Genomic DNA, 27,981 nt, shown 5'->3' with positions numbered 1-27,981 from the left:
TTCCCCCTTACCTGTGCTAGAGCAGAGCCACATGGAGCAGCACACAGGGAGGGAGCCTGTCTCAGGTCCCTGCAGCGGTGGATGATTTGAGAGAAGTTGAAGTAGAAATGTGCAAGATTTTGAGGGTCTGAGTGTGAGGAGAAAGGGAATCAAAGATAATTTCATAATTGCAGGCTCGAGTGGGAGGGAGAATATTGTAACTGACAGTCATGATGAGAAAGGGGAAAAAGGATTGGGGAAAATGAATCCAGTTTATGCCATGCTTAGGGTAAAGAGGTTGTAAAACACCTATCAGGATGAATTGGAGACAGAGCAAAACACAAGAACCTGGACAAAGGAAACAAGGACATTTGTAGAAAGAGGTTTGAATGTGAATGTGGACCTTGCCACAGTTATACCTCATTTTGTTATCATTGGATCTGTGTATTGCAGTGTGCTGTCCTTAGAGCTACTGCAGAATAAGGCTTTGTGCTTACTTAGTAGTGTCTCTTGCATTCATTTGAATGCAGTTCAAAGTGTTAACCAATAAATGTTTAAGTTGTTTGAATTGTAGCTATCTTAACTGCTGTCCCTCTCCTCAAGTGCTATCATGGTATCATTAGAAAAGTGTGTAATCTAAAGCTAACAGCCCTATTTTTAAACAAGGCAAGGTATTTTTGCAAGTGGTCCTTTGTGTCCCCTCACTTCTGCATACCATCAGTCCCATGCTGGACCAGTAGAGTTCAAATTGTTGATGGTTGCAAAATTTATCTATTCTCTGTGGAACAGAGAATTAAGAGAGATTGCACAATTTGAAGGGGAAAAGAGAGGTTTTTTAAAATTTGTAATGAATTGGAGAGGTGTGAATGTAGACAATATCCACTTTTTAAAAGTTACTATTTGTAAAATATATGCAAATGAGCTCAGAACTTGGGGTGGATGCATTTTAAATAAAAATATGTAATTTGGAAGAAGGAAAAAGTAGAACAGATGAATAGAGATAATGGTGGAAAATATCCTCAATCACTTATGGGCAGAAGCATTGCCCCTAGGTAAATTGACTCAGAACATCCCTAAAATGGGAAAGTTGCAAAATAAATAGACATAATCAGGGATAAAGAGTAAAGAAATCCATTTTGACTTGGCTTTTGAAATACTCCCTGACTACTTCTTTCCAAGAATATTTTTATGTAGGGAACCTTCTGTCACCTGTGTGTGTGTGTTAAGATTTCTTTTTATTGCATTTAGAAATGATTAGATGTGGCGACTAATGTCTTTCAATAGTTCACTATTAAGTTATCATCACTGGACCCCCCCAAGAGAATCTTTGGAGCCTTCAATCCTTCCTTTTCCTATAGCCTGAGCTACCCTTTCATTAACCTGAATCTTTAAAAGTTGATGTCCTAGCCTGAAATTATAGGCCACTGGTCTCAAACTCCTGATCCGTGGGCCGGTCCCAGCCATAGTGATTGTTAATCCAGCCAGGACTCCAGAGATGGGGGTGGGAAGAGGGCTGTTTATTACCAGCCTACAACCTCTGCTCCTTCTCACCATCGCCTTTTCCCCTCTTCCCCTATGGCCTCTGAGCACATGGCTTTGGGGATCACCAGGAAAGCCTGGTACTGTGTGGCAGCAGTGGTCATGCCCTCCCACACTCCCCTCAGCGGCAGAAGCCACAGGGGAAGCAGAGTGCACAGGGCATGCGTGCTCGTTCTGCTCCCCTCGCAGCCTCTGCTGTCACAGGGAGTGCAGGCTGTTGGTGGCTGCAACTCGTCTCCCTCTCCCCCGCCCCCTCTGGTGATCCCCAAAGCCACTTGCTCAGGGAGCCATGACGGGAGAGGACAGAGCGATTATGTGATGGGGCAAGGCTTAGACGCCATTAACGAACAGCCCCACCAGGAGTTCTGGTATGGATTGTGCAATCACTCCAGCCAGGACTGGCCTACTGAATGGGAGCTTGACCTGCTATTTTGACCATTTTTTCTAGTCGTACTTTCTTCACTAGATGTGGATCGCTAAAACAAATTTAGCGATATGGGCACCCAGGACATGTTTTAGTGTGCATCTTAGTTATATATTTAGTCTTTGTAAGCACAAATATTTGTAGATATACGTATTATGAATAATTTAGGGTATTATTATATTATATTTGGTGTGTTTTATATAAAATGTGAAACACTGTAACTGCTCAGTTTTTCTGAATTATTGTTCTAGGATCAAGACCTCCTTTAATCGTACAATCTCAGCCTCCACCTTATTCATCACCTAGAGAGGTACCCCCAGACATACTGTTAGATTCTCCAGAAAGAAAGCAAAAGAAACAAAAGAAAATGAAGTTAGGCAAGGAGGAAAAAGACCAGACTGAAAAAGCTGCAATGTATGATATCATTAGTTCTCCTTCCAAGGACTCCACTAAACTTACTTTAAGACTCTCTCGTGTAAGATCTTCGGATATGGACCAGCAAGATGATATGCTCTCTGGTTTGGAAAACAGTAATGTTTCAGAGGGTGATATTCCTTTTAATGTTCAGTACCCAGGACAGACTTCTAAAACACCCATTACTCCACAGGATGTTAACCGCCCACTAAATGCTGCTCAGTGTTTGCCGCAGCACGAACAGACAGCATTCCTTCAAGCACAACAAGTGCCTGTTTTACAACAGAACACTTCAGTTGCTGCAAAACAACCTCAAACTCCTGTGGTACAGACGCAGCAACAGATTTCACAACAAGGAACTATAACGCCATATGATGAAGTAGAATTGGATGCATTGGCTGAAATTGAGCGGATAGAACGTGAATCAGCTATTGAAAGGGAGCGATTTTCAAAAGAAGTCCAAGATAAAGGTAAAAGGATTGTGTATATATGCTGTTGTTTCCCATCATCTCACAGTTCTGTTCTGTTCTGTATAGGTTCTTACACTGCTGTCATCCATATTTGTCCATGATGAACTGTGACCTTTCATAATTGTAATGTATAGTATTACTTTGCTTGCAATCCTTAAAATCTGGAGTGCAAAGTTGTTGGGTTTTTAAATTTGGGTTTATAAGAAAAAGTTAAATTATCCCTAAATTACTCTGATTTTGAGTCATGACATTATATTAGGATATAATGTAACGTTGCTTGTGATGTTACCTCAATTATGGCAATAGAATACGATTACATTGATGGATGGAATCATAATTTCTAATAGAGATTAAATAATGGATCTATTTTAGCTGATGAAAAAGATACTTCCCTTGTGCACTAGACTATTCACTAGATAATATAAATGCGTGGGTTTTTAAAAAATTGTTACAGAACTACTACATGATCTTTGTTTTTGTCACCAGTCATATCTAACATGAAAGGTATATTGGAACAGAAATGTATCTTTTAAAAAAAATCATGGTATGATTGGATAAAAATACATATTTCTATGTTGCCTTAGTTTTTGGTCATCTGAATACCATTGTTTATCTGGACATTACAGATTCCAGAGAACTACTGGATACAGCAGCTACTTATCCAAACCTGTGTTCTCTATGCCATAGAGGCTAGACTAACCTTTGGAATTTTCCTTTTGCCTTTTTTATTTAAATATTTATATCTGAAGTCTGCCCTCCACTGATGCCTTTTTAGGATGAGCCCTTCTTGACTCTGTCATCTTTTATGTTTGGGATCATGCTAAATTTGAAGGCCATTTGCTAAATTGTTAAACAGTGGAATAAAATCTGACATCTAGAAATTGTAAACAAGATACGGGGGATGGTGGGGTAGATGTTATGTGAAAAAGGCATGTTAAATGAGAGTAGGTAAAACTTAGTTTTTGTTTAAAGGCAGCCTGTATACTCTCTAACTTAGAGAAAATCTTTTAAAGCCTGGTGCTAATTTAGCAAACATGTCAGAGAAAAGCCTTGTTGAAATTATTTTATAACACAGTTGCAACTGGACATGTTTGAAGCAACATCTGGACTGGGTTCTGTTTTAGTTGGCACAAAATTTGGGTATTAACAAATGCAGACTTAACCTCCCATCCAGAGAGAGCACACATTTTCCCCTTGTTTAGATTTTGTTAAATACATCAGAACAGGTTTCTAAACTAAATTTTGTTGTGGCCTTTTAATGATTATAACTGGAATTAATAAAACATTTAAAAATCTTTTATTTAGTGATAAATTTGAGTCTTGTCACATTACATTATGCATCATTGCAGATGATCAGCATATGGAGAAAAATATGTGCTCTCTTCAAAGGTATCCCCTCTTAATCTGATTTTAATATACTCTTGATTGAAGAGAATGCTTTTCAGAATGGCTAAGCTGCTACACCTCTTCTACTAATATTTTAACTTCATTTAAAAGTGCTTTCAATTTATTTCCTAACCCTTTGTTTCATCAAGAATTGCCTCTGTGGATCCCAGCTCTTGGGATATTGCCCAAGGCATTTAATGGAGAACCATCTAGAAAAGCAGTGTATTTTGGGGTTGCATCAACAGATTTCTGCAGCACTCAGATATTCAGAACAAGATTGTAAAACAGGATTCATAGACCAAGCCACTATGTTAGTTCTTCATTGTGGGTACTTAATCATCTTAGTGGAGTTGTGTCACTGCATTGTAATTGTTTTGTGTATACTTAGTTTTTAAGATAAGTGTAGATTTGTTCTTCATTAATTTTTCTGGTAACTTTGCTGGCATTGTATGTAAAAACTTGTGTGTTACATCTCCAAGGTAATGAGATATGAGTTCATTTAGTGCAGTTTTTCTGGCTGATTCTTGGTTCTAGTTCTTGCCTCCTGGTTTTGTATGGCTGACAAGAACAAGTGCACAGGCTTTAATTGGTGTCTGTACTCCAAAGTGAAGATGTTCACTACAGACAGATATATCCATTGTTTCCTGTGCTTGAGAGTGGGTCATTCCCCAGAGGCTGCTCTAAGTTCTATGGCTTATCTCTCAGGATAAGTAACATAAACTAAAGTGTATTTGGTGCTTAGTCCTTGAAGAATACAGCTTCTGATCCCAGTCTGCTGATTCTAGAAACATCAAAAGCTTCTTTTATATGATCTTCCCCAGGAACCACTGAAACCTTGTTGTTCTTCCTCAACTATGGGATGCTTTGAGTTTATGAAGTTTATACAGTGCTGTATTTTCTCAGAGATGTACTCTAAGGCTTCTCACAGCTGTGGCCTATACTTTAAGGCCTTTGATACATGTGAACATGTTTTTTCCAGGGGTGTTGAATCATTCTCAAGAAGAGAAGGAACTCTCCTAAGGATTCTTTTCAGAACTAGCATGAATGGTACTCTTTAGAAAGAGAAGCTATGATTCTTAAGATTGGTTTCTTCAAATGAGGCATGGGGGGGGTCTTTGCACTTTGGATATTATGGTGTCCTCCTCACTAAGTGCCTCAATTCCAAATCTCCTATTATTGCCTTGAACTCCCTCAGAAGAAAGCTGCTTTAAGTTGAGTGGAGATCTCAACTCTGATGATGGTACTTGAAGCAGTGTACTAAGGAGATGCCTCCTTCTGTGGGCAGTGCCAAATCTTTCTAGACTAAAGAAGAAAAATGCAGATATCATGGCTCTGATGGCTGATCCAAGAGCTGACATGGTTGACATTAGCTTCATCAAATGAGAGTAGGAAGCAACACCTTGATGCACTGCCCCACATCAAAGAGCTCTTCTTGGATCAATTTCATTATTTTGTCCTTATGGTTGCTTGGACTTCCATTTGCACAGCCTTTTTTGTAGTTTTTCCATCATGCCCAAAAGGCATTAAGGCATTTAAGAATACCAGTAGTTTTTTCATTGTCTGCTTTTGGGAAGACCAAGCCATCATCTCTTCCTCCTCTTTCACTTAGGGAATCATTCCCTAAATTGAACAGTATTGTGAACAATTTTTCCGATGAGGATGTTGACATTTATCTGAAGAAACTGTCTCACTGATGATATAGACTCATATACATTAAAATTTCTTCATCAGTCTTTTCTAATACAGGTTGAACCTCTCTAATCTGGCACCCTTGGAACCTGTACTGAATAAGGATGTTAAGTATCCGGTAATTGACTAATTGAATAGTTGATGCATTTTTGCATCAACTATTAGGTTAATCAGTAGGGTACCTCTGTATTTGAAGTGTAGCATCTTTAAAGGTGAAAGCGTCAAAGCCCGGGGTCAGGTAGAGACTTCCCCACTGACCCTGAGCTATGCGTGGCACTGCCACTTTGAAATGCCACAAGGAGCCTGACACCGGGCTCCCCATGGCATTCAAAGCGGTAGTGCTGCATGGAGCAGCTGACCCCAGACTCCGTGCGACGCTGCTGCTTTGTAGTACTTCCCTCTTTCCACTCCCCTTTTGCTGCCTCTCTCTGATAGCGGACAGGATAGCAGATTAGTCGCTCCCCACCCTTGCTGCCTCTATCTGATAGGCATTTGCTTATTGGATAGTCGATTAGTCCTTCACATCCTTAGTACTGAAGAGAATTTGCCAGATCACGGGAGGTTAATATTGTCTAGCAGCATTATCAACACTTCCACTGTTTACTGAGCTCTTAGAAGACACTTGAGGTAAATTAGAGCTAAATAACAGCACAGGACACTGAGATCCAGGATTGTGGTTGTAAACAAACTTTATGGGACTCCAGGAAACTTGGCCACACCCATGATAAGTGGACATTCAGCTAACTAAAATCATCCCAGACCATCGGTGTTGCCAGACCAGAGAATGACGGACTAAAGAGGTTCAACCTGTACACACATGTCTTAAGTCATATGTTCTATGAAAAGATGGACATGGTGGCTATTCAGATTGATTCATCTTCTGTTTATTAAGTTTCAGATGTAGGTAGAAGACATAAATGGCAACATGAGTAATTCCTGAAGGATTTCGTAGGATATACAAATAGATTTCTTATTTTGGGTAGTAGATAAGACTTGTTTTTCTGCTTCTCATCATCCTTAGGAAAACCAGGAACTTCAGGAATGTACCTATTTCTCATAGCGCCTACTTGAACTCATCAGTTTTAATATTCTTATTTTCTGTACTTCTTGGTGGTTATGTTCTTCCTGACTACTTTTGAATTCTCTCTTGGTAGCACAGTCAGATTTTTCATTCTGAATTTAGTCTGTTTGGAGTAATTGGTAACATTCTTAAGGGTGAGTGTTCTAAGCAAGTCCAGTCTTCCGTGAGGATTACACCTTGAGATGGATGGAAAGCATTTGTCCCAATGACCCTAAGCACTCTGTCAGCAGAAGTTTTAACTCCTGACAGTGCCACCCAAGCTGGACAGCTCAAAGGGTGAGCACCAGATGAAAAGCAGTCCTTTGGCCCTTAATATTGGAAATTAAGCAATAGGTCCACAATCTGTCCTTGTAAAAATTCAGTTATAGAAACACATCAAGGTAGCAATTTTGGTAAACAGCATAACATGATCAACAGAGATGGTGAACACATGTTCATGCCCTAAGTGACATGTAATTATGTAGGAAGAATGCAGATTCAGAAGAAAGTGCAGGAAATTTACATTACAGAACATTTCCAATAAGGAATGTTTTTTGAAGCAGAAGAGATTTTTTGTTGTTGTTAGATAACAATTTGAGCCTTTATCAACACCACTTCCTTAGATTTTTAACTGTCTCTTTTGAAAAAAAATCTGGTTTGTCTCTTACCGCTGTTAAGATGTTTTAGTCCAATATTTTTGCATACAATCTTATTGTTCAAAGTTTTAGTCTTCTATCATATTATACTTTTTTAAATGCTCAATAACTGCAATTGAAGAGCCTTTTATACCTTGAGATTTAAACTTAGCATTTACAACATTAATAAAGACATCTTTTAAGCGTGAAGACTACCTTTCTGCAATCTGTACCTCAACAATGAGAATAAACTGGAAGTTTTAATGGGTAACCTTCCTGACAGGGGTTAAAAGTATCAACCCATATTTATTTTTACTTCAAATGGTTAATGTTTTTCCCTAGACTGCATATGCTACTGTGGGAAACATAACATAGTGATAATATGAATACGGCCTTGAAAGAGGAAGGAATAAACCCATCAAGAAGTCATCTAGTTAATACATAGCGCTTAGTTTAAAAAAATCCAAAAGGGAGTACATTTTGTTTAGAGTTTCAAACTGTATTAGGCTTAGATTCAGATTTGCTATAATATTAGTTGAAGGTCCTGTATTTGTAGGATTGAACACTCATTCTTTTGGATCCTAGGCACGTTCACATCATTTTTATGTAATTTGTTATAGAAATTTGTATGTAGTTGCAGTTACACCTGTACAGAGTCTACATTCATCAGTTTGGGAGAGCACTCATAGATCTGTCACTTAATTCTCAGCTCTTCTCCTGAGAGGCTATAGCTAGGGATCTACAGAGGCAATTCTTAAAGGAGAAAAAGATTACCTACCAGTAACTGCCTTTTTTCCAGTACATTGCCTCTGAAGATCCATTCTCCCCACTTCTTTGGTACTCTTTGTGGATTCTTGAAACTTACAGAAGAAACAGCTACGTGATCCCATTTATAAATTTGCTTCGAGTGTTTGGATCTGTAAGGGGGCACTTGCCCGTCCCCTGTGGACACTTCTTTTCTAGATGGTTCCAAGCTGAAAGCAGCAGACACATACATCCCAAGAGTGTGGATATGCAGGAGCAATACACTCAAAACTACAGTTATTGGTAAGTAATCTTTTTGTAACATAATTTTTATGTTAAAAACACAATGAACAATTACAAATGAGAATTAATTACTGATGTTGCCTGGGGCATTGTAATTTAATAGTGCCTATAAATTTGATGACAAAATGTGTAGCTATAGGCAATGTATTACTGGTATGTATAAAATGAAAGGTAGAAGCTTAAGATCTTTCTTTGTTCTACTAAAAAACCAGACATGAGTTTCTTTGATATTTGTATACTTATCCTATATAAAAGTAAGTCTCAAATACAAGGAAGAAGTTGAAATGAGATATTTGAGAATACTTAAAATGGGAGGAGAACAATTTGGAGCAATAGCTATATTAAAAAATGTAGTGTCCTTACAAAACAGAAAATGAGACAAAATAGGATGCTGTTACATATCTTGCATGTGTGAAAGATAAACTTTATGTAGTCTCTTTCCATTTTATATCACAATACACTACATTAGGTGAAGCGAATGTCATAATGTAGCATTGGTAATGAAAAAAAGTTTCCTAGTGCACTATTTTTAAACGAGTTAGGGAGATGCTTAACACAGATGTGATTTGTAATAACTTAGAAAAAAGAATTTCAGTTTAGTATGTATTAGTGATGATGTACTATAATTGATTAACCGATAAGCAAAAGTTTATTGGTTAATGCTATACACTACATGCATTCCTCACACCCACGGCCAGTACATTTTTAGCATGTTGTCCAGCAGACCGGCTCAGTCCTGGCTTGTGCTGGGTCTGGGACCTACCCCCGCTGTGGCTCTGCATTTAAAGTGTATTAGGAACAAGGCAAGCATGCATCCTGGCTCTGTTGCGGCTTGCAGTGGGTCCAGGAGTTCACATCTCCTTCTGGACGGAGGCTCAAATGTGCCCCTGTATCAGAAGCAACAGCATGGGTAACAGGTTTTTAAACTGGCTCCCCTCATGGAACAGCTTCCGCCTGGCACCCTACGTTGCTGCCTCTGCTGCAGAGGCAGCAGCACGGCGTGGCAGGGAGCTCCTTGAGAGTGGGGCCAGAGCACACTGACTGTCCCCACCCCTACGGACTATAGAATAGTCGAGTATGCAGTAAGAATTCATGAGGTTAATTGACTTATTCAATTAACCAATATTTAACATCCCTAGTATGTATAGATACTTTCAGATGCTTCAGTGAAAGATGTAGTCCATCTATAAAAATTGCTTGTTTCCTTTTTTAAAGAAGTTAAACAGACTGAGCAAACAAACCATGTTAAAACAATTTTGAATGTTCTTTCAAAATAATACAGATCTCTAGTGGCAATGTAGGCTAGACTTTTTCAAGTAGAAGTGTATTGAAGAGTGATTCTAGTTTCGAGGATACATTGAAAAACATCTGCAAAATAGTTTTTCAGGATATAAAATAAAATTGTTTTATTCAGACTGTGGCCTAATAATAGGACTACAACTGTACCTATTGAAAAGATAGAAGATTTGTGACAAAAGTAATTGTCCAATAAATAATTGTCCCTTATTCTTTGTGCAGTCTTATGTAACACCTAAATAAATTTGTTGAAAATTAAGATGAACGTAATATTTTTGTAGTTTGTATTTGGTGGCTGAATCCACTCTGATATTAATTACCATAATATGGCATAGGCTTTTCTCATTATCAGGTTGCATACATATCATTGCATAATTAAATATTTTCTAACCCAAGGTATAAAGGTGTCAGAATAAAAACAGTTATCTCTCATAGGAAAGTTTGGGAAGGAGCATAAAACAATTCGACAAACTTTTAAGAATTTGCCACTTTCACAAGCTGATGGATTTTAAACAAATTTTAAAGATCAGTCTTTCACAAGTTGTAATTGAATAAATTATCTTTATTTTTTCATTAAGGATAATGCCAGTGTGTTACATTTAAAATTAAGAGCCAAATTATCCCTCCTAAATGTTGTTTCATCGTATATTCATCTTTTTCTCAGATTTTCTTACTATTCCAAGTATGTGCATTATCTTTTCAAGTATTTGTGGAGAATTACTCTTTTCCAAACAGTTTTATCAATTCATAAAGTGAGCTTGCTGGAAACCAACATTTTCCTCTTGAAAACCTGTTTCTTTGGAAAGGTTAAAGTAGGGGTGTGCATTAAACTGAGAGTGATTTAGTAGGAAATTTCAGCATCTGAATGGTGCAGTTTTGTAGAGTACTAATGTGAATGATCCCTGATGAAATATTGATCAGATTGACAAAAGCAGTGAGTTATAAGGACTCCAGGAGAAGGAGACTGTTTCGTCTTGTTTTCTCCTGACATCCCTTATTATGGGGATATTCCTCTTTCCTGTGTGACTAGAACCAGATATGGTCTTTTGACTCCAATTAACAGTCTCACCTCAACATAAGTTTCTAAAATCCTCTGCTTTCAGACTTGAACTTATGGCAGACTGTAAATTCTGTTTGTTGCAGAGACTTTGGAAGCTTATTTGAACAATCTTTTAAACACTAGGGCTTCTTGATGTTCTATGTTAAACTAAATTTGTACACACACACACACACACATTCTTAAAAATAAAATATTTAAAGGTTAATTCAGTTCTATATCTTCTAATCCATGCCATCCAAGGATCAGTCCTATGGAATCAATCTCCTTTGAGATGCTGAATAGGAATGGAGGTACTCCAGACATCATGATCCTGAAATCTTTGAATAAATTCAGAAGAAAATCAATATAGAGAAAGGAGATGAAAGGATGATCCAACTAAGGTGACTCCATGACATCTATAAGATATTCTTAAAGAGGATTGGCATAACATATTAATATGGTAGATCCATTGAAGCTACCCACAGTTCTGCTAAAATGAAGGACACTAACAATACCAGTTTCTTGCTCTTAATCTGTACCTTTTCACGGGTATTTACAAAAGACCTGTGTCAGCATGATACTCTTGAAGAACAGAATATTCAAGCCTTGCCATTTTTAGACAATTTCTTCATCTAATCCCTTTGACGGTCTAAAATCATGTAAGAATTCATGGCAACTGTATCATATCTGCAGGAATACTGCTTCCTTTTAAATATGGTAAGGAGCCAGCTTCAAGAACCTTGGAAACTTGACTTACAGTTATCTGGAATACTGCCTTGGACAAAGTGTTCATTTTGAAAGAGAGACCAAAGAAAATTGTTTAAATGACCCAGTGAACACTCTTCAGCCACTATACCAACTTCAGCTCCTGATGTGCTATTTCCTCTGTGGACACCTTTCATTTGGCATTGCTGTCTTGCAAACCTGGAAAACAAGTAGATGAAGATACATATGCTGGCTCCAGTTGTAAAGTCCTTTGGCTATTGGGCATGCTCACAAATATTTGACAGGGATGCAGGGTGTATCTTAGACTGTGGTTACTCTGAGGGTATAGGTTCAAGAATGAGAAAGGAGACTTAATTGACTGGAAAGCTGAGCCATCAAATTAGCCTCCCTTCATTTTCAACATCCTCTCCTGATCAGGTTCTGATCCTCACAGAAAATACCACCATAATGTAGTTTCACAAGATACTACATTTTCTTAACTCCATAAAAAAATGATTTTGATAATGTCTTGAGAACAAAAACTTTCCCTTAGGACACTTTCTATGAAGCAAACATCACGTCATTCTTTTGCTCAGCAGAATGGATGCATGTCCAGGATAATATAGTTGGATCAAGCAATTCTTAAGACCATCGTAAGCCAGTTCATGGAGCTGTTGCTTCACTTGTTAATATTGTAACTCTACAAAAAAATGAAGCAATGTCTAAAAAGAAAAAAAAATCTGGAAGTCAAGAAGTTGGTTGCCCTGTATCTCTAAGACGTTTTAATGGCAAAAGTGTGACTATTAATTACATCAGATATGATTATATTGATTATTTGCATCAAGACCAGAAGAAACGTTTTCAAGCTCTCCGTATGATTGCCAAAGTTTGCCTCCAAGGAGCTAATGCAAACTCTGTTCTTGGTAGTTGCGATAGTCATGCATCGAGTTGAGTGGCTGCAATACTCTGGTCTCCCCATGGAAGTTTAAAATACAGCAGAGGACCTTTGTTTTTTAAAAAAGCTAAATCTCTTTCACGATACAACAGATGAATCCCTTCACTCTCTGAAGGACTCTATGGTCACCCTGTGATCTCTTGGCATCCCTACAATGAAGAGAAAATATAGCAATTCACAGACAGACAATGGTCTTGCTCAGTCAAGTGTCAGCCCATCCCCCAAAGACGAGTGGAACCACATAGGAAGAGCTCCAGTTTCCACAAAAAGAAGATAAGATCTGTGTTATTTCTGTCAGTGACTTTTCCAAAGCAGCCATTTTAATTCTTTGGTTTGAGTTCATGACTCTCCCAAAATGTGGATCCTATGCAGCATCTAAGAGTATGAAGAGATGTCAGATTTCCACCTAAGGACTACTGAAGTGGGCTTCAGGATGCATTTTAGAATATTACAGATCTTTCTGGAGTGCATCCTCCCACCCCCCAGGATGATTACCCATTCTGTTAGGCACAGTCCATATCTACAGCCAGACTTAAGGACATAGTCATTTCAGACAGTTGTCTATACATGTTTCCCCAGCACTATGCTATCATGCATGTTTTCAGGACAGATAGAAAATTTTGTGAGACTGGTTGCTGGTGAGTACTTAATATTTCTTTTCAGAATGCCCTTCCATAGTTTATGGATGATTTTTTAGGTACTTGGAGTAGAGCATCCATCAGGACAGTAACTTGGTGGAGGATGTTACTTTGTAGAGTGACTGTGTTTCTTTGAGTTATTTTGTGTCTGTGGGTGTTCTGTTATCTGCCATGCTTCCCCTCTGCATATAGAATCTATGGGTACGTCTAGACTACATGCCTCTGTCGTCAGAGGCATGTAGATTAGGCTACCAGGCATAGGAAAATGAAGCGGCAATTTAAATAATCGCCGCTTCATTTAAATTTACATGGCTCAGCGCGGTAGTCTGGACGGGTGTCGACATCAAAGGCATATGTCGACCACCCAGATTATGCTGAAGTAAAATACAGATTAGATTATGGCATCACTATTATCATCTATGGCCATGATGTTCCAAGAAAAGGGTATCTTTTATGTAATATAAAATAAAAAAAATAAAGCTAAGTGGCAACTGGCAACTCTAGATTTCTTATACTGTGGTTTTCTGTACTATATATATGGGTGTTGGATTATACACCTAGTTAACTAATTAAACAAACCATAAGGTTTAGCTAAGCTAATTTTTTTTCTAGTAGCATCCAAAATAGCAAACAGCTTGGGAATTTATTTGTTAAATCACTTTTCTGACAAGCATAGAAAGAATCTTGAAGAATGATGCATTCCAAAGTGAATTATTTAAGTTACTAACTAGGGATGTAAATGAATAGTCTACTATCTGATTAGCATAAACTTATTGGATAGTCGACTAGTGATTCAACAAGTTGCTTCCCTCTTCCCTCCCCCTGTGCTTCCTCTCTCTGATAGAGGTGGAGTGGGGGGAACAGGAGTGCTGTGGGGAGCTGGCTTAAAATCCAGTTCCCCCCAGCATCGTCTCTGCAGGAGGTAGAGGCACAGCAGAAAATGGAGAGAGCGGGGACTGAAGCAGTCTCGATTCGTGCTGGTTCTGCTGCAATTCTGCTTTTGGAATGTACAAGAGACTCTACTTTTGAAATGTACAAGAGCAGAAGCCCATAGGGAGCATGGGGCCAGCAGGGGACTCCCACACTGGCCCCGTGCTCCTTTTGCAGTGTACAAGAGCCCCACTGGGACTCCTGTATATTTCAAAGGTTGAAGCACCACAGGGGTCCCATGCTACCTGCGGGATGGGCTTTTCCAACAGTTCAAAGGCAGAGGTGTCCTTATTGACTGATTGAATAGTCGATGGAAATCCCATTGACTATTCGATTAGTTAATTAATCTAAATTTAACATTTTTATTACTAACCAGCTGATCCATATTGTTCTTCAGACATATCCACATTGTTTTCTCCCAAAAAGTAGTTTTTCTTATGATGTTTTATTCTTGTGACTAGGCCCTGCATCATCTTCTTGCATTGTTTACACTTGACATGTTTTCCTTTTTTACCCAGGGAAATAATTTTTTCAAAATATTCACAGATAAGACTTCTGTTGCCAGAAGTCATGCCTTGTGTGTGTGTGGCAAAAGAGAGAAAGGATATAGGAAGCTGTGTGTGCTGAATAATGTCTTCCCTTTTTCTTTACAGTCCACTCCAGTGTTCCTTTCTATGTTGCCTCCATCCTTTCCTATTTATAGTCTCTCTGTCTTTAAGACAATGTCTTAACTAGCTCCTCTGCAGTGCTTGGTCCAGGTCTACCACATCAGCACAGAACAAAAATCAGTCCTATCCAGCCTGTGTCTTTACATGTTACTTTAGTTTGCTGAGAAACTGAAAGTCCAGAACTTTGAAGAAGCAAGAGCTGGTAGGTAGGCTACATAGACTAGAGCCATTCATTCATTTTTTATGAGACCGTAAGTGAAGGTATAGCATGTTTGTTATGAGATTTAATTGTAACTGTTATTTTTAAATGATAAACTTTTTTTTAATAAAATACTAAAAATCTGATTTTTACTTATTTTTTATTTTTTTATTATAATTGATTTTTATCCACCCTGGCATGAGTGTGTCAGAGGACATAAACCTCATCATTCCCATTCTCTAATCCCATCTCAAAGCCAGGATTCAGGGTGACCAGCTGTAGCCATCAGATACAATCTACATGGGTTATTCCTGTGTTTTTAGGGCACCTATGACATCTTGAAATTGTGCAGAAAAGCCAGCAATGCTGTATCCCAGCAATACACTCACTTTTTCTCTGCTTTTTTATCTATGAGCAAGAAGACCGTGTTCACATAAATCCAATTTTAGAATTCCTGATTTAGTAAAATCAGGAGATCCACACTAGCTTGCAAATCCTCCCATTGTTTAAGTCAACCCAGGATATGTATCTAGAGATGATAGGACAAATACGCATACAGAGTAATCCAGCCAGGTTTCATCCATAATTTTAAATAACTGATTGTCTTTAAAAATTTACTAAATACCTATTTACTAGAGGACTAAATCAATTAGCTGAAGGCAGATATGGAAGAGAAAGAAGCATCAATATGTTCTAATGGCAACACCTTAATCCTTGTTACAACCTCTCAGTAGCACTGAAGTGGCAATCCATAGAGTGTATAAATAAGGATTGCAGACAGGCTACACATACCATATAAAAACTCCATCAACCTCTACAAGAAGACATCTGTCATAAATGACTCTTTCAACACCAGTTCCCATTCCTGTTTGACAGCTCCCACAACTTTTTTCTGACTAATCTGTCCTAATTTTCAATGAGCGAATACATATCCTTTTCTCTCCCCATTCCCCTAATATTTCTGCACCTAATTCAAATGCAGGTTGGTTAGTTAATGTGTTTAAAAATTGGGAAATATTTTTTGCCAACATCCTAGATCAGCCATATCTGGATAAGACTAATAAGGTTAAGTTAAGATCTCTCCTCTTCCTTAAGAAACTTGTGTTGTTGGGATTTAATTTCAGGTCATTCTACATTAGTGAAAGATCCAATACCTAGAAAAAGAATTGCCAGTTCCTTTCCATGCAAAAAGTGCTTGACTGTTGTCTTTGTTTGTTTGAGTCCAGTTTAGACTAAACCTTCCCAAATACATTGATATAGTGACCTAGTTGAAGTGTAGACCCCTTTCTCTGAAAATTCTTTTCTGGTTTGTAGGGGCTTAAAACTTCTTCAGCCTACTGTTATAATGCCTTTTGTGTCACGAAAAGTTATTCTGGTCCTGACAAAACTGAAGGAAAAGGTTTTTTTCAATCACTTAGCTTATTAAGATTTTTTTAATTCATTTTCATTGCATCAAGAACTTTATCTTGTCGAGTGAATGACCTTCATGCCCCTGTTACTTCTCTGGATGGTATCAAAGCATCTTAATGACTCCATCATCTTCCCCACATTAGTCTCATGCTTTGATGCCCATCTTGAGGAGGCTGTTCTCTGTATACCGGATGTGAAAATATTTTTGCAGTTCTTACTTGGAGCAGTCTAAAGCATTTAAAAAAACCAAACCATTATTTTTTTTAAAACTAATTTTCTGGCTAATGGTTTTAATGAAAAGGCCATACCCAAGTGGATGTTCATTTCATATGCTATTGCCTGTTCGGCCTGAATTAAAAGTCTGAGTCGGGGGTCGGTTGATCAGAGGAAAGATGACTACAAATGTCTGCTTGGATCCAGAGTGTTCATAGACAATTATGTGTTCATAGACAAAACCAATTATGTGATCTTCTCATCATACACTTACAAAGTATTATTTCTTGTCTTCAGCTGTTGTTAGGGAATCCTATTCCAAACACTTTGCTCAAGAACAAAATTTTAAAATAAAGTTCTCCCACTACTAAAATTTTGTTTACTTTTTCAATGTTCCTTATGTGCACTTAGCCAAGTTTTTGTGTAAAGTTTTATTCCTGTTTGCTGTTTCCTTCTGCAGTTGTAAATGTTGCATGTTATGCTGTATTTTTAAGTCATTAGAGTCCTCGTTCTACAGAAGTGAACATAGAGATATGGGGAAAAAAATCTGCTGTTCACATTTATTGCTATTGACCATGTTGCTCTTATTAATTGAAGGGAAGGTTCTTTTTACTCTCCAAGGTGAGAATCTTGCAGAGTTTGTAATTTTCCCTCTGTGAATGTAACATCAGCAGACCTGGTTGTAGGGGGACAGGATCAAAACTGGGAGCTGTGCAGCTTAGTGCATGAGCGTGTACTGCATAAGCTCAAAGCCACATGGCTGTTAGCTGAAGCTGTAAAGCACACTTCTTAATATATCTCCAGGTGGTCTCAATGCCATTAGATTGTACAGAACACCACATCCAGGAGATTTGTAAGTTACATGAAGATTATCAATTTATGGTTTTAGCTCTTCTCTCTGCTTATGCTCAGAGTTTGAAGGTTACTCTTTTTAACCTTTTTTCCTCTTATTATCTTGTTTGTTTTTTTTCTTCTGACACAGAGATGAAACTGAAAGAACTGAGAATCCAGGAAAGAATTGGGTATATTAAACCTTTAAAAAAATCAACAAAAAGAAAGAAGACCCAACATTTCAGTTCTTGTTTTGCCAAATACAAAATATTTGTGTGAACTGAAAGTATGGGCTGTAGTGCAGTTAAGTGTTTAGCTTCAGAGACCCATCAAGAAAATGTTCATTTAGAATAACTTGTTGGAAAGCCTGATAGTAATGAAGTAGGATTAATGATTGATAAACATGCTTTAATATTTTTATATAGACTACCTATAATGTCACTCTGACTAAGTGTTGTTTGTTTTAAATCCAGAATTATCTGGATTCTACTCTGTATTGATTGTTTTTGTGAACTGTAAATTGACATTTTAATTGTCCAATCAAGGCATTGAAATTAGATGAGTGAGGGAAGTTTTCAGGTTCAGATGAGTGAGGGAAGTTTTCAGGTTCGGAGAGTCATAATACTGTCCCTTTGTGTACATGAATTGTAGTGTGGTCATCTATTTTGCCACTGTACTTCTCCAGAGCTGGTAGTATAATGTTGTTTTTATTCTCACTATTCAGTATTTGTCCCTTAAGATGTTTGCACACAAACAAAACACGACAGTGAACAAGACAGAGAAAATCCATGCCTTGTTCACTACAAAACACTGCTTTCTTTACCACCCTATTTATACACTGAATCAAACTGAGTCCTGCAGTAAAAAAGGTATTACACACTGCTTAAAAGACAGTTGTGATTGTGGAGAAACACCCTAATTTTTACATTTCCTCATTTATGAATTCTGCATGTTATAACTTTCATGTTCTTTTAACACTTAATTATAGTCTTTGAATATACTGAAAATGTATAGTATATGGACAAACACTTAATCTCGAAGGGTAGGTTAGTTGCCTGTGATTGAGTGGGGGGACTGTTTTTACAGGGTTTTTTGGGTCTTTTGCTTAGAAGTTTACCTTTCATGTGTATTTTTTTTCCTTTCAATCTGCAGATAAGCCTTTGAAAAAGCGAAAGCAAGATTCTTATCCACTGGAGGCTGGGGGTGCTACCGGAGGAAATAAACCAGCTTCTCAGGAGACAGGTTCTGCAGGAAATGGGTCACGGCCAGCATTGATGGTTAGTATTGATCTTCATCAAGCAGGACGAGTGGACTCTCAGGCCACTGTAACTCAGGATCCAGACACCATCAAAAAGCCTGAAGAAACAAAACAGTGTAATGATGGATCTATATTTATTCCCCAAGAAGACCCTATTGGAGTTCTTAAACTTAAACCTGAAAACCATCCTGACAGTCTTAGGAAAAAGTCAGATTCTGAAGGTCAAAAAACAGATATTCAACAAAACGAGAGCAAACAGACAGAAGTGCAACAAAATGAAAGCAAATGGATAGAAAGTAAACACAACGAGAGCAAACAGATAGAAGCTAAGCATGAAAATAAGCAAGACAGCAGACCAATGGATGTGAAACAAAATGAGAGCAAACCAGTGGACACAAAACAAAACGAGAGTAGACATATGGAACTGAAACAAAATGAGGGCAAACAAAATAATGGCAAACAGGAAATAAAACAAAGGCCTGAAACGCCAAGACAGAAGAATGAAGGCAGCAGGCCTGAAACACCAAAACAGAAGAATGAAGGCAGCAGGCCTGAAACACCAAAACAGAAGAATGAAGGCAGGCCTGAAATGCCAAAACATAGGCATGACAATAGAAGAGATTCTAGTAAACCATCCTCAGAGAAGAAATCTGATATATCTAAACATAAACAGGAAATTAAATCTGACTCCTCCAGAGTAAAATCTGAAAGCAGATCAGATCCAACAAAACAAAGACCAGATGGACGTTCAATTCCCGAGACTCCAAGGCGTGACCATGATAACCTTAAACAAAAATCTGAAGACAGGGGCGAATCAGAGAGATATAAAGGCGATCCATCCAAGATCAGAAGACCTGAATATTTGAGATCCTCAAGCAAAAATGAGCATGATTCTAAACATGGGATTAAATCTGATAATTCAAAAACTGAGAAACTAGAAAGAAAACATAGACATGAGTCTGGTGAGTCAAGAGAAAGGCTGTCTTCTGGGGAACAGAAATCAAGACCAGACAGTCCTCGTATTAAACAAGAAAATAAAGGAGATTCTAGTAAATCAAGACTTGATAAACCTGGCTTTAAATCACCAAACAGCAAGGATGAACGAAGGACAGATGGTAGTAAGAGTAAAGTGGATTGTAATAAACCACACACTGACAATAAGGCTGAGTTTCCCAGTTATTTGTTGGGGGGAAGATCTGGTGCATTGAAACATTTTGTCATTCCAAAAATAAAGCGTGATAAAGATGGCAATGTCACTCAGGAGCCAAGGAAAACTGAAGTTAAGGGTGAACAAAAAGACAAAGTAGAGAAGATTGGGCTAGTAGAAGATCTAAATAAAGGAGCTAAGCCTGTAGTTGTTTTGCAGAAGCTTTCTTTGGATGATGTACAAAAATTTATTAAGGACAGAGAAGATAAATCAAGGAGCTCTTGTTTTAAACCCAACAAGAACAAGTCATCCAAATCAAATAAAGGTAAGATTCTCTTAACTTCAATTTGTATTACAGGTAGCAAATTCCCTCTCTGAGTTTTTTAATATAGCCATTGATAGAAATGGAATAAATATTTTTTTAAATTTGAGCTAACTGAATTGACCCTAATTAATTATTTCTCCGTTTGATAACATGAGTGGTTTCCATCTCAGTTATGCAATGGTTTGTGAATATTAGAAATCTTCCATTGGTGGGACTACACGGATTTATTTACTCCAGGTTCAAATATCTAATGTAGAGACACTTAAATTGTTTTAAATCATGCATAGATATGGTATAAGTGTGATTTAAATTTATTTAAGTGTCTCTACATTAAGGATTTGCACTCGGGTAAATAAATCCATTTAGTTAAGTTAGTGCGAAACAAAATATGTATAATCTAGCTCTAAGACTTTACTGTTATTGGAACCTATAGCTTCCTAAAAAATGAATGAAATGATATGATTTAGTAGTGACACCTAGTTGTATTGGGTAAATTCATCTATCCTATCTACACTATAAAGGAGTGTTGCAGGGATCTACGGGGTTATCCCCCAAAATGCTAAAAATAGCATTAGCCTTGAGCCTTTAGTTCAGTTCAGAGATATCATTGTCTGTCTGATCTTATCTATACTGAAAGACTGAAGATAATTTAATTTATACATAATCTGGTCTGTTGACATAGTTGAATTCATAGTATAGACAGAATCTTAATTTTCTGTATCTTGTATGTCATTCAGTGTTTTAGGTGGGTGATTTTTGTATTAATTCAGTACTTTATTTAGTTTATCAATTTTTTATTGGTGCTAATCTAGATGATAAACTTTATAACTCCACATTGCGAAAGTTACCTTACCCATCAAGCTAAAAATTGGGTTTTTATGTGTTTAGATGTTAAATTAATGTGAAACTTGTAAGAGAGTCATAATGTGTCAATATCTATAAAGCTGTCAGGCCAGAAAATAAAGGATAAATCAGTTGTGTGGCAGAAGAGGCTTTGAAATGAATATGTTAATACATGTGAGTCCATAGCTCAGGGACTGGCAATTAAAAACAAACTGAGGCCCTTAAGGGTTAGTCCCTGGTGAAATCCTGCTGCTGTACCTCCTTGGGTATTGAGAAATTGCAGCTCTCATTGGCTGCAGATAGCCATTTTTAGCCACTGGGAGCAGCGGGAAGTGGTGCGGATCGGGACACCACTTTCCGCCGTTCCCATTGGCCGCTAACAAGAGCTACAATCACCTGATACCTACGGAGGTGTAGGTAAATATAGAGGTGGGGGCATGCGAAAGACTAACCCTGTGGACTGGATCCCACCTGCAGGCCAGGATTTGCCCACCCTGTTATACCTACTTAAATAGCTAACATAATATCTAGTTGTTCACAGATTTAATATTTAGACATTTTCTTATTAATCTCCTTTAAATCAATAAAATGAAGCAATGGTCTTTGTGTGTGTGTATGTGTGTACATAAGTATGGAGAGGTATGTGATAAACTATAAAACCATGTCATAAATTTATCATGCATCTTTCACTGCTACACCTAATCTTTGCTCACACATTATTTAGCTCTCCAAACCCGTGAGCAGCTCAAACACCCATTATATTTTTTAAAATGTCAATCTACCAGAGAAATATTTTCTCATTCCCCAAATAGGAAAGTCTCTTCTGCCTTCCCACACAACTATTGTTTTTGAGGTTTAGGGCTGCCAAGATTCAGTCTTGCAACAATAACTTCTTTCTAGGAATGAAAAATCGCATTTTTATGTCTCATATATTAAGAGCCTACAAGACTAGAAATGGGAGCTTTATACCATTGCCAAAGGAATATTCTAAGCTTTCTAATTGTATCTAGCACTACCTTTTGAAGGGCCTAAGATAATGGACTTGAAATCGTAATTTTGTCATGTGAAAAAAAAGTATGTTAATTTTTAGAGTTTCTTGCTCCCTCTGTGCCTTATGCAGTTTCCTTAAAATGATTTTTTTGTAATGTGTGGAATGGTAAGGGCCAAAGGTTGTAATGGCACTTTTTAGTGGCTATTAAATTACTTATTTAGAGAGTATTGGTTTTGCCACATATGAGCAATTTATTCATCTCTAACTCTTCCTGACAAAATGTAAACTACCCCTTTTTGTATTGGACATATAGAATCACATGCAATATATTGTCAATTAGATGTGCTTCAAAAGTGAAAGTTTTTTTTCTGTTAGTGGGCAAAGATGAATATCCCTAAACTAGCATTTGTAAGTTCTTTGTTTTGTTTCTAGAATCATATTCTTACAGTAATAGAAATGAGCTCTGAAGAAACTGTGCTTAATGTAACTAGATTATTTTATAAACTTTTCTGACATGTGACCATCCACGTATTTTAGAAACTAAATTTTTTCTAATTTTGCATGCATGTTCTCTGTTGACATTTAAAAATCTTCTAGACAGTCTGTATTTGTGATTTATAATGCTGAATAATTAGATGTAATTCAATATTTGAAAACTCTCAGAACTAGAGCTTAAAAATCTCAATTGGTAGTTATAGGCTGAAGGATTCTGCCTAACCAGTGTGAAAAACACTTGGGCCATCTCCCCCAGACCGTGCTTCCCCCAATTTAAAATAATGTATTGTTTTGAATTTGTGTACAATATCGAGTTGTGAAATTATCAGAAATTCTAACACTCTTGCGTTTGTTCATTCCTTATTTTGCTACATGCCTTTTTTTTCTTCTGTCATATAATAAGGTTGCATTTAGTCTTTTCCAGTGTTGTCTTCAGTGTTCATTTTCCTTTCTCCCACTAATTTTCATCCATCTCCTCTTACTTTTCCTACATCACATTCTGTACATCCTAGGGATGTGAAGGACTGGTCGACTATCCGATAAGCAAATGATTATCAGATAGTCGACAGGATAGTTGACTAGTCGCTTCCCCCCACCCTTGCTGCCATCCTCAGATAGAGGCAGCAAGCCGGGGGAGGAGAAAAGAGGAATACTTCAAAGCGGCAATGCTGCATGGAGCCCAAGGTCAGCTGCTCCGTGCGGTGCTGCCACTTTGAATGTCGTGAGGAGCCTGATGTCAGCTCTTCACAGCATATCAAAGTGGTACATGGAGGCCAGGATCAGCTGGGGACTCCCCAGCTGACTCTGGGCTCCATGTGGTGCTGATGCTTTGAAATGCTGCTGTGGCGTTTCAAAGTGGCAGCACCGCATGGAGCCTGGGATCAGCAGAGGAGTCCCTGGCTGACCCCAGGCTTTGGCACTTTCACCTTTGAATTGTAGCAACAGCCCAAAGGTGAAAACACCCTATCAACTAATTGAATGCATTGACTATTGCAAAAATGCATCGACTATTTGATTAGTCAATTACCTGATACTTAACATCCTTAGTACCTCCTTCCTTATATATTCCTTATTGTTTCTTCCACTCCTACCTTTCAAGAAACTTCTCATAGGACTTGTATATGCATACAGGTAGCTCTGGTTTTATTTTAATTTTTAAACAGATTTATTTAAACTCCTGGAAAATCCTATATAGATACTCATTTTGTTTGGTTCATTTTGATTTAGCTTAAAATTGTTTCTAATCCGCTTAATATAAACTAAAATAAACTGAGTTTCAACTGAAATAAGTGTCCAAACAACTTTTAGTAGCAATTCAATTAAGTCAGTTTTAAAACTACCCCTTTAAATTGGTGCAATTTTGCATCTAGACCAGTGTTTCCTAATTTTAATTAGCCATAGAATCCTTTTAAACTCAAAAGAATTTTGCAGACCCCCTAATAACAGTCTAATATATGGACATCAGCGCTGAGTAGTATCCCCATTCTCTGGCTAAGCTGGCACTAGATACTTATCAGCAATACTTATCATGGCAAACACAAATGAAAATTGTTTTCAATACAATTTATAAATGCTTAAATATTCATTATTTTTTTAAAATCATAAAATGTTATCGTAATGGAATTTTCTCGCGAATCCCTTATTTTCACTTCGCGGAATCCTGGGGTTCTGCAGAACACCACTTGGGAAACACTGATCTAGACAAATACTCAGTAGCATGCAGATTTTTGTGAAAAAAATTTACTCCATTAATCTTTTTCTCCACTTCACAGCCATCTTGTTGTACATGAGCCTATGAAATTTTATCATGCACCTAATAAAGGAATAAGTCTGTTAGCAAAAGACTTGAAAAATATGGGCATTTCTGGGAAAGAGGAGGCACTTAGGGTTCTTCAAAAAGATATTATTCTGAACCTTGATTTGGATCTCTGTTTTTCATATAGACCTCTAGCTAATAGACCATTAATATATTTGGATCATCCCTCTGACTATTTGAAAGAAGGAGGTATATTTTGTCTGGTTTGTTCAGACTGAACTTTTTTCTAAAAGATATGCTCCAGCTCAGCCAGAAGTTATGGGGTTGATGTATGAATCACTCAATGAAATTCTTTGACCTGTGGTGTTCAGGTTTTAATACATTAGTATAACATTCCTGTTCTTATCTTAAAATCTATAAGTCCCACATCCTCCCATTTCTACTCCAAAGTATCTTACTGCAAATGTGTGTGGGGATTGGCGTACATAGCTTTTTTGTCATCTGTCTGGCAGAATAAGTGGGTTGGTTGTATATGAAGTCTTTTTTTCTAGCCAGACTCCAATTCTTAGTTTTCCTCAGTGCCTTCCTGTGCTTCTGTGCACAGCTGTGCTAGTCTGCTGCAGCATGAAGTTGAGCCCTTTCAGTTTCTTGGCAATCACAGAATTTTAAAAAGGAGAAGTTTTATCTCTAAAGCACGTTGTGAAAATAAAGTCCAGTCAGAAGAAATGGAACTATCTGTGCAGATTTAAGAAGATATTGGTTAATTGGTTTACACTCAGTTCATGTTTAGAAGATGGTCTTTGCAACCATAACAAAAATAAATTTAATTATTTTTATAGGGACGTAAGTTTTGGAGAAGCTGATGCTGGCCGAGAAAAGCCTTCTCTCCATAGGACAAATGAGATTTTTTTAAGCTTTATGTAGAATGTCTTTTTTGAGTCTTGTGGTATCATACACGAGCTTGTCTAAAAATATTCAGTGGTATCAGCAAAGAATCTTTGACACAGTCTAATGCACAGGACCATTTATCATATGTAGACAAATCATTTTCAAACTAATCAGTATGGATATTTGTACTCAATGCTGTCAAATTATGGCTAGATCTACCAAGGGGATTTTAACTGCTCCCCAGAAGCTTCTGTTAACAAACTGCACTGTGTGCAGCTGTTCTGTGACTCTCTAAAAATACCATCATCTTACTGAAAGTTGTTCTTTAAGGGTATTCTTTTTAAAGAATCAACTAAATTTTTCTTCCACTAACACTGTAAAGCCAATGTTATACTTGCATGCTTCTGTCATCATCAAAAATTGTTTTGAAGCTGCAAATAGTTACATCTGTTCAAACCTATTGATAAAAAATGAACTATCTTGGTATCAGTGAGAGGCATACTAGATTTTCAGAATATTTATTTCTGGAGGTGATGCATGAGAATCCAGCTTGCTATTTGGATCCCATATTGAGTTTTTAGGGCTTGTTGTAATCTAAGCACCATTCAGGAGTAATCCACTCCATGGTTCTGGGCATAACCTGTCACGGGGGCTCCCTGGGGCTCTTCCCCACATTGTGGCCCTGTTGAAGATCTTCTCTCCCAATGAAGCAGAGAGAGTGGTTTCTGTTCCCAGAAATGGTGGCAGTGCACTCTCCAGTATCTCCCATCCAAAGTATCTGGCACAGCTACTAAATTCTGTGAAATCAATAGCTGGAATGATTGGACTTTACAAGTTCAGTTGGGGCAGCTGAAGGAGAAAGTAGGCTCACCAGAATAAACAGCTGTTGTACAAGGAAATGAGCTGAATCATTTGAGGACGGGAACAAATCTGGTTTTCCATGCATTGGGTTTACAAGTGGTACATAAACTTTAGTGAATATTCTGTGGAAGTCCCAGACTCTCCTCCAGTATATGAAATTGTACCAGATTTTTGTCTTGCCTGGGATTGCTGTCAGAAGTTACAACCTTAACTGGATATGAGAGGGTAAATGTAATTTCCCAGTAGTCTCCTCAAGCCTACTCAGTTAGATGTATCAGGCACATGATAATTTCTACTAGGGATCACATATAAGACATCACAAGCCCTGAAGAAGCAAACTTCTGCTTATAGTTTTGACCTTCTGATCTCTCTTGCTGCTTGATCTTGGAGCTTCTCTCTAGAGAAAGATAAATCTGGCTGAAACAAGATATCCTATTCCTAAGGGAATTCTTCTTCCATATTTCCTTTATGAGAGATTTGGTGATATTTCATCCCAAGCCTGGTCATGGACGAGGAAAGTTAACTGCTCCAGAGAAATTGGAAGGTAATGGGAATAGTAAGCCCTGAGCATATCTTCCTACTCTGTCAGAAATGTGTAAAAGTAAAGTAGAAGGCTTGGCGAGTTAGGAGCAAGGGAATTGTAACTGTTATAGAACTTGTCAAAGTTCAGCCTTTCTTTGAGGACTCTGATATTGTCAATTTTTTATAAAAACCCCATGTAAGATTTTTCTTGCTTGTTCATTTTCTTACAGAAGTATGACATCACAGTAATCAAGATTATCAGTGTTTATAAACATTAGACCCTGAACCAGCAGAGCTGCAGCCCATTTGGGATTTTTGGCAGATACAACTTTAATTAGTATAATAATAGAAAGAGGCTTCAAACAGTGTCCTGTCCAGTGTTGTGTTCAGTGGGCCAGTTCCTCAGTTGGTATAAACAGGTGTGCCTTTATTGACTACACCAACTAAGAATTATGTCCATTGTATTAAAAAGATGCACTGGCATCTGGAAAAAACTTGGAGCATGTGGGCCTAAAAGAAAATTCACAATTACAAGTTTTAAATTGGTTAAGGTTTTATATCAAAATACTCGTATTCAAAACAACATTAAAAATATGCTGTAATTAGGAGGAAATATCTTCATTGCTTTCTCAGTTCCTGAATAGTATAGAAATAGTTATGTGAACTTGAAATAACATTCATTTTTTTAAAATTCAAGTTCAAGCTAAGATAAATATCTAATTCAGTTCTGTTCTAGGCTTTGCTCTGAGTTGTATTGAGCAGTTTCATTGTCTGAAAAATTTCCCTGACATCTGTAAGCCAGAACTTGACACACAAAGTGGAAGGAGTGTTCAGTGGCAAAACTCTAAAAGAAATTCACCAATTGCTAGAACTCTGCATGGGACTTCTTAAAATTCTGCTCCTGTCCCACTCCATAATATCCATTCCTGGATTGTTTCTTGCATTTTTGTTCTGCAAAACCTTTAACCGTACAGGTAGCCAAGTTAGTCTGTAACAGCAAAAACTTAACAAACAATAAATAGTCTAGTAGCTCCTTAAAGACTAACAGAACATGTAGATGGTATCATGAGCTTTCATGGGCACAACCCACGAGATGTTATCTGAAGAAGTGGATTGTGCCCATGAAAGCTCATAAGACCGTCTACATGTTTTGTTAGTCTTTAAGGTGCTCCTAGACTATTTGGTTTTTTAAAGTTTTTCCTACACATACTGTGAGCAAGAGATTTTTCTTGCAAGTTACTGGGGTCTGGGTTTTTTTGGCCCATCCAATCCCACCTGCAACAAAAGTACAATTTACCTGCTACCTCTGTTGTGATAGCTGGGCCTGCAGAATCCTGGTCCTGCTCTAACACTTATCACTCCCAGGAT

General features: G+C 37.6%; 1 protein-coding gene across 8 annotated transcripts in view; it reads left to right on the top strand.

Annotated features, from left to right (window-relative positions):
• The window catches only part of NIPBL (NIPBL cohesin loading factor), a 312,200-nt gene that overhangs the window by 178,350 nt on the left and 105,869 nt on the right, over nt 1–27,981 (top strand). For 7 of the 8 annotated variants that reach the window (XM_075932528.2, XM_006139460.5, XM_006139457.5 and 4 more), the window contains 2 exons: nt 2,194–2,826; nt 18,680–20,257. In XM_075932528.2, coding sequence (XP_075788643.1) covers nt 2,194–2,826; nt 18,680–20,257 — 2,211 coding nt within the window. The remainder of the gene's footprint in view (nt 1–2,193; nt 2,827–18,679; nt 20,258–27,981) is intronic. The other variant, XM_006139462.4, reaches the window with a different exon arrangement.

The sequence above is a fragment of the Pelodiscus sinensis genome, chromosome 6, assembly GCF_052426305.1.
Source record: "Pelodiscus sinensis isolate ZL-2025 chromosome 6, ASM5242630v1, whole genome shotgun sequence".
Lineage (NCBI taxonomy): Eukaryota > Metazoa > Chordata > Testudines > Trionychidae > Pelodiscus > Pelodiscus sinensis.
This window is presented reverse-complemented; position numbering and strand designations above follow the sequence as displayed.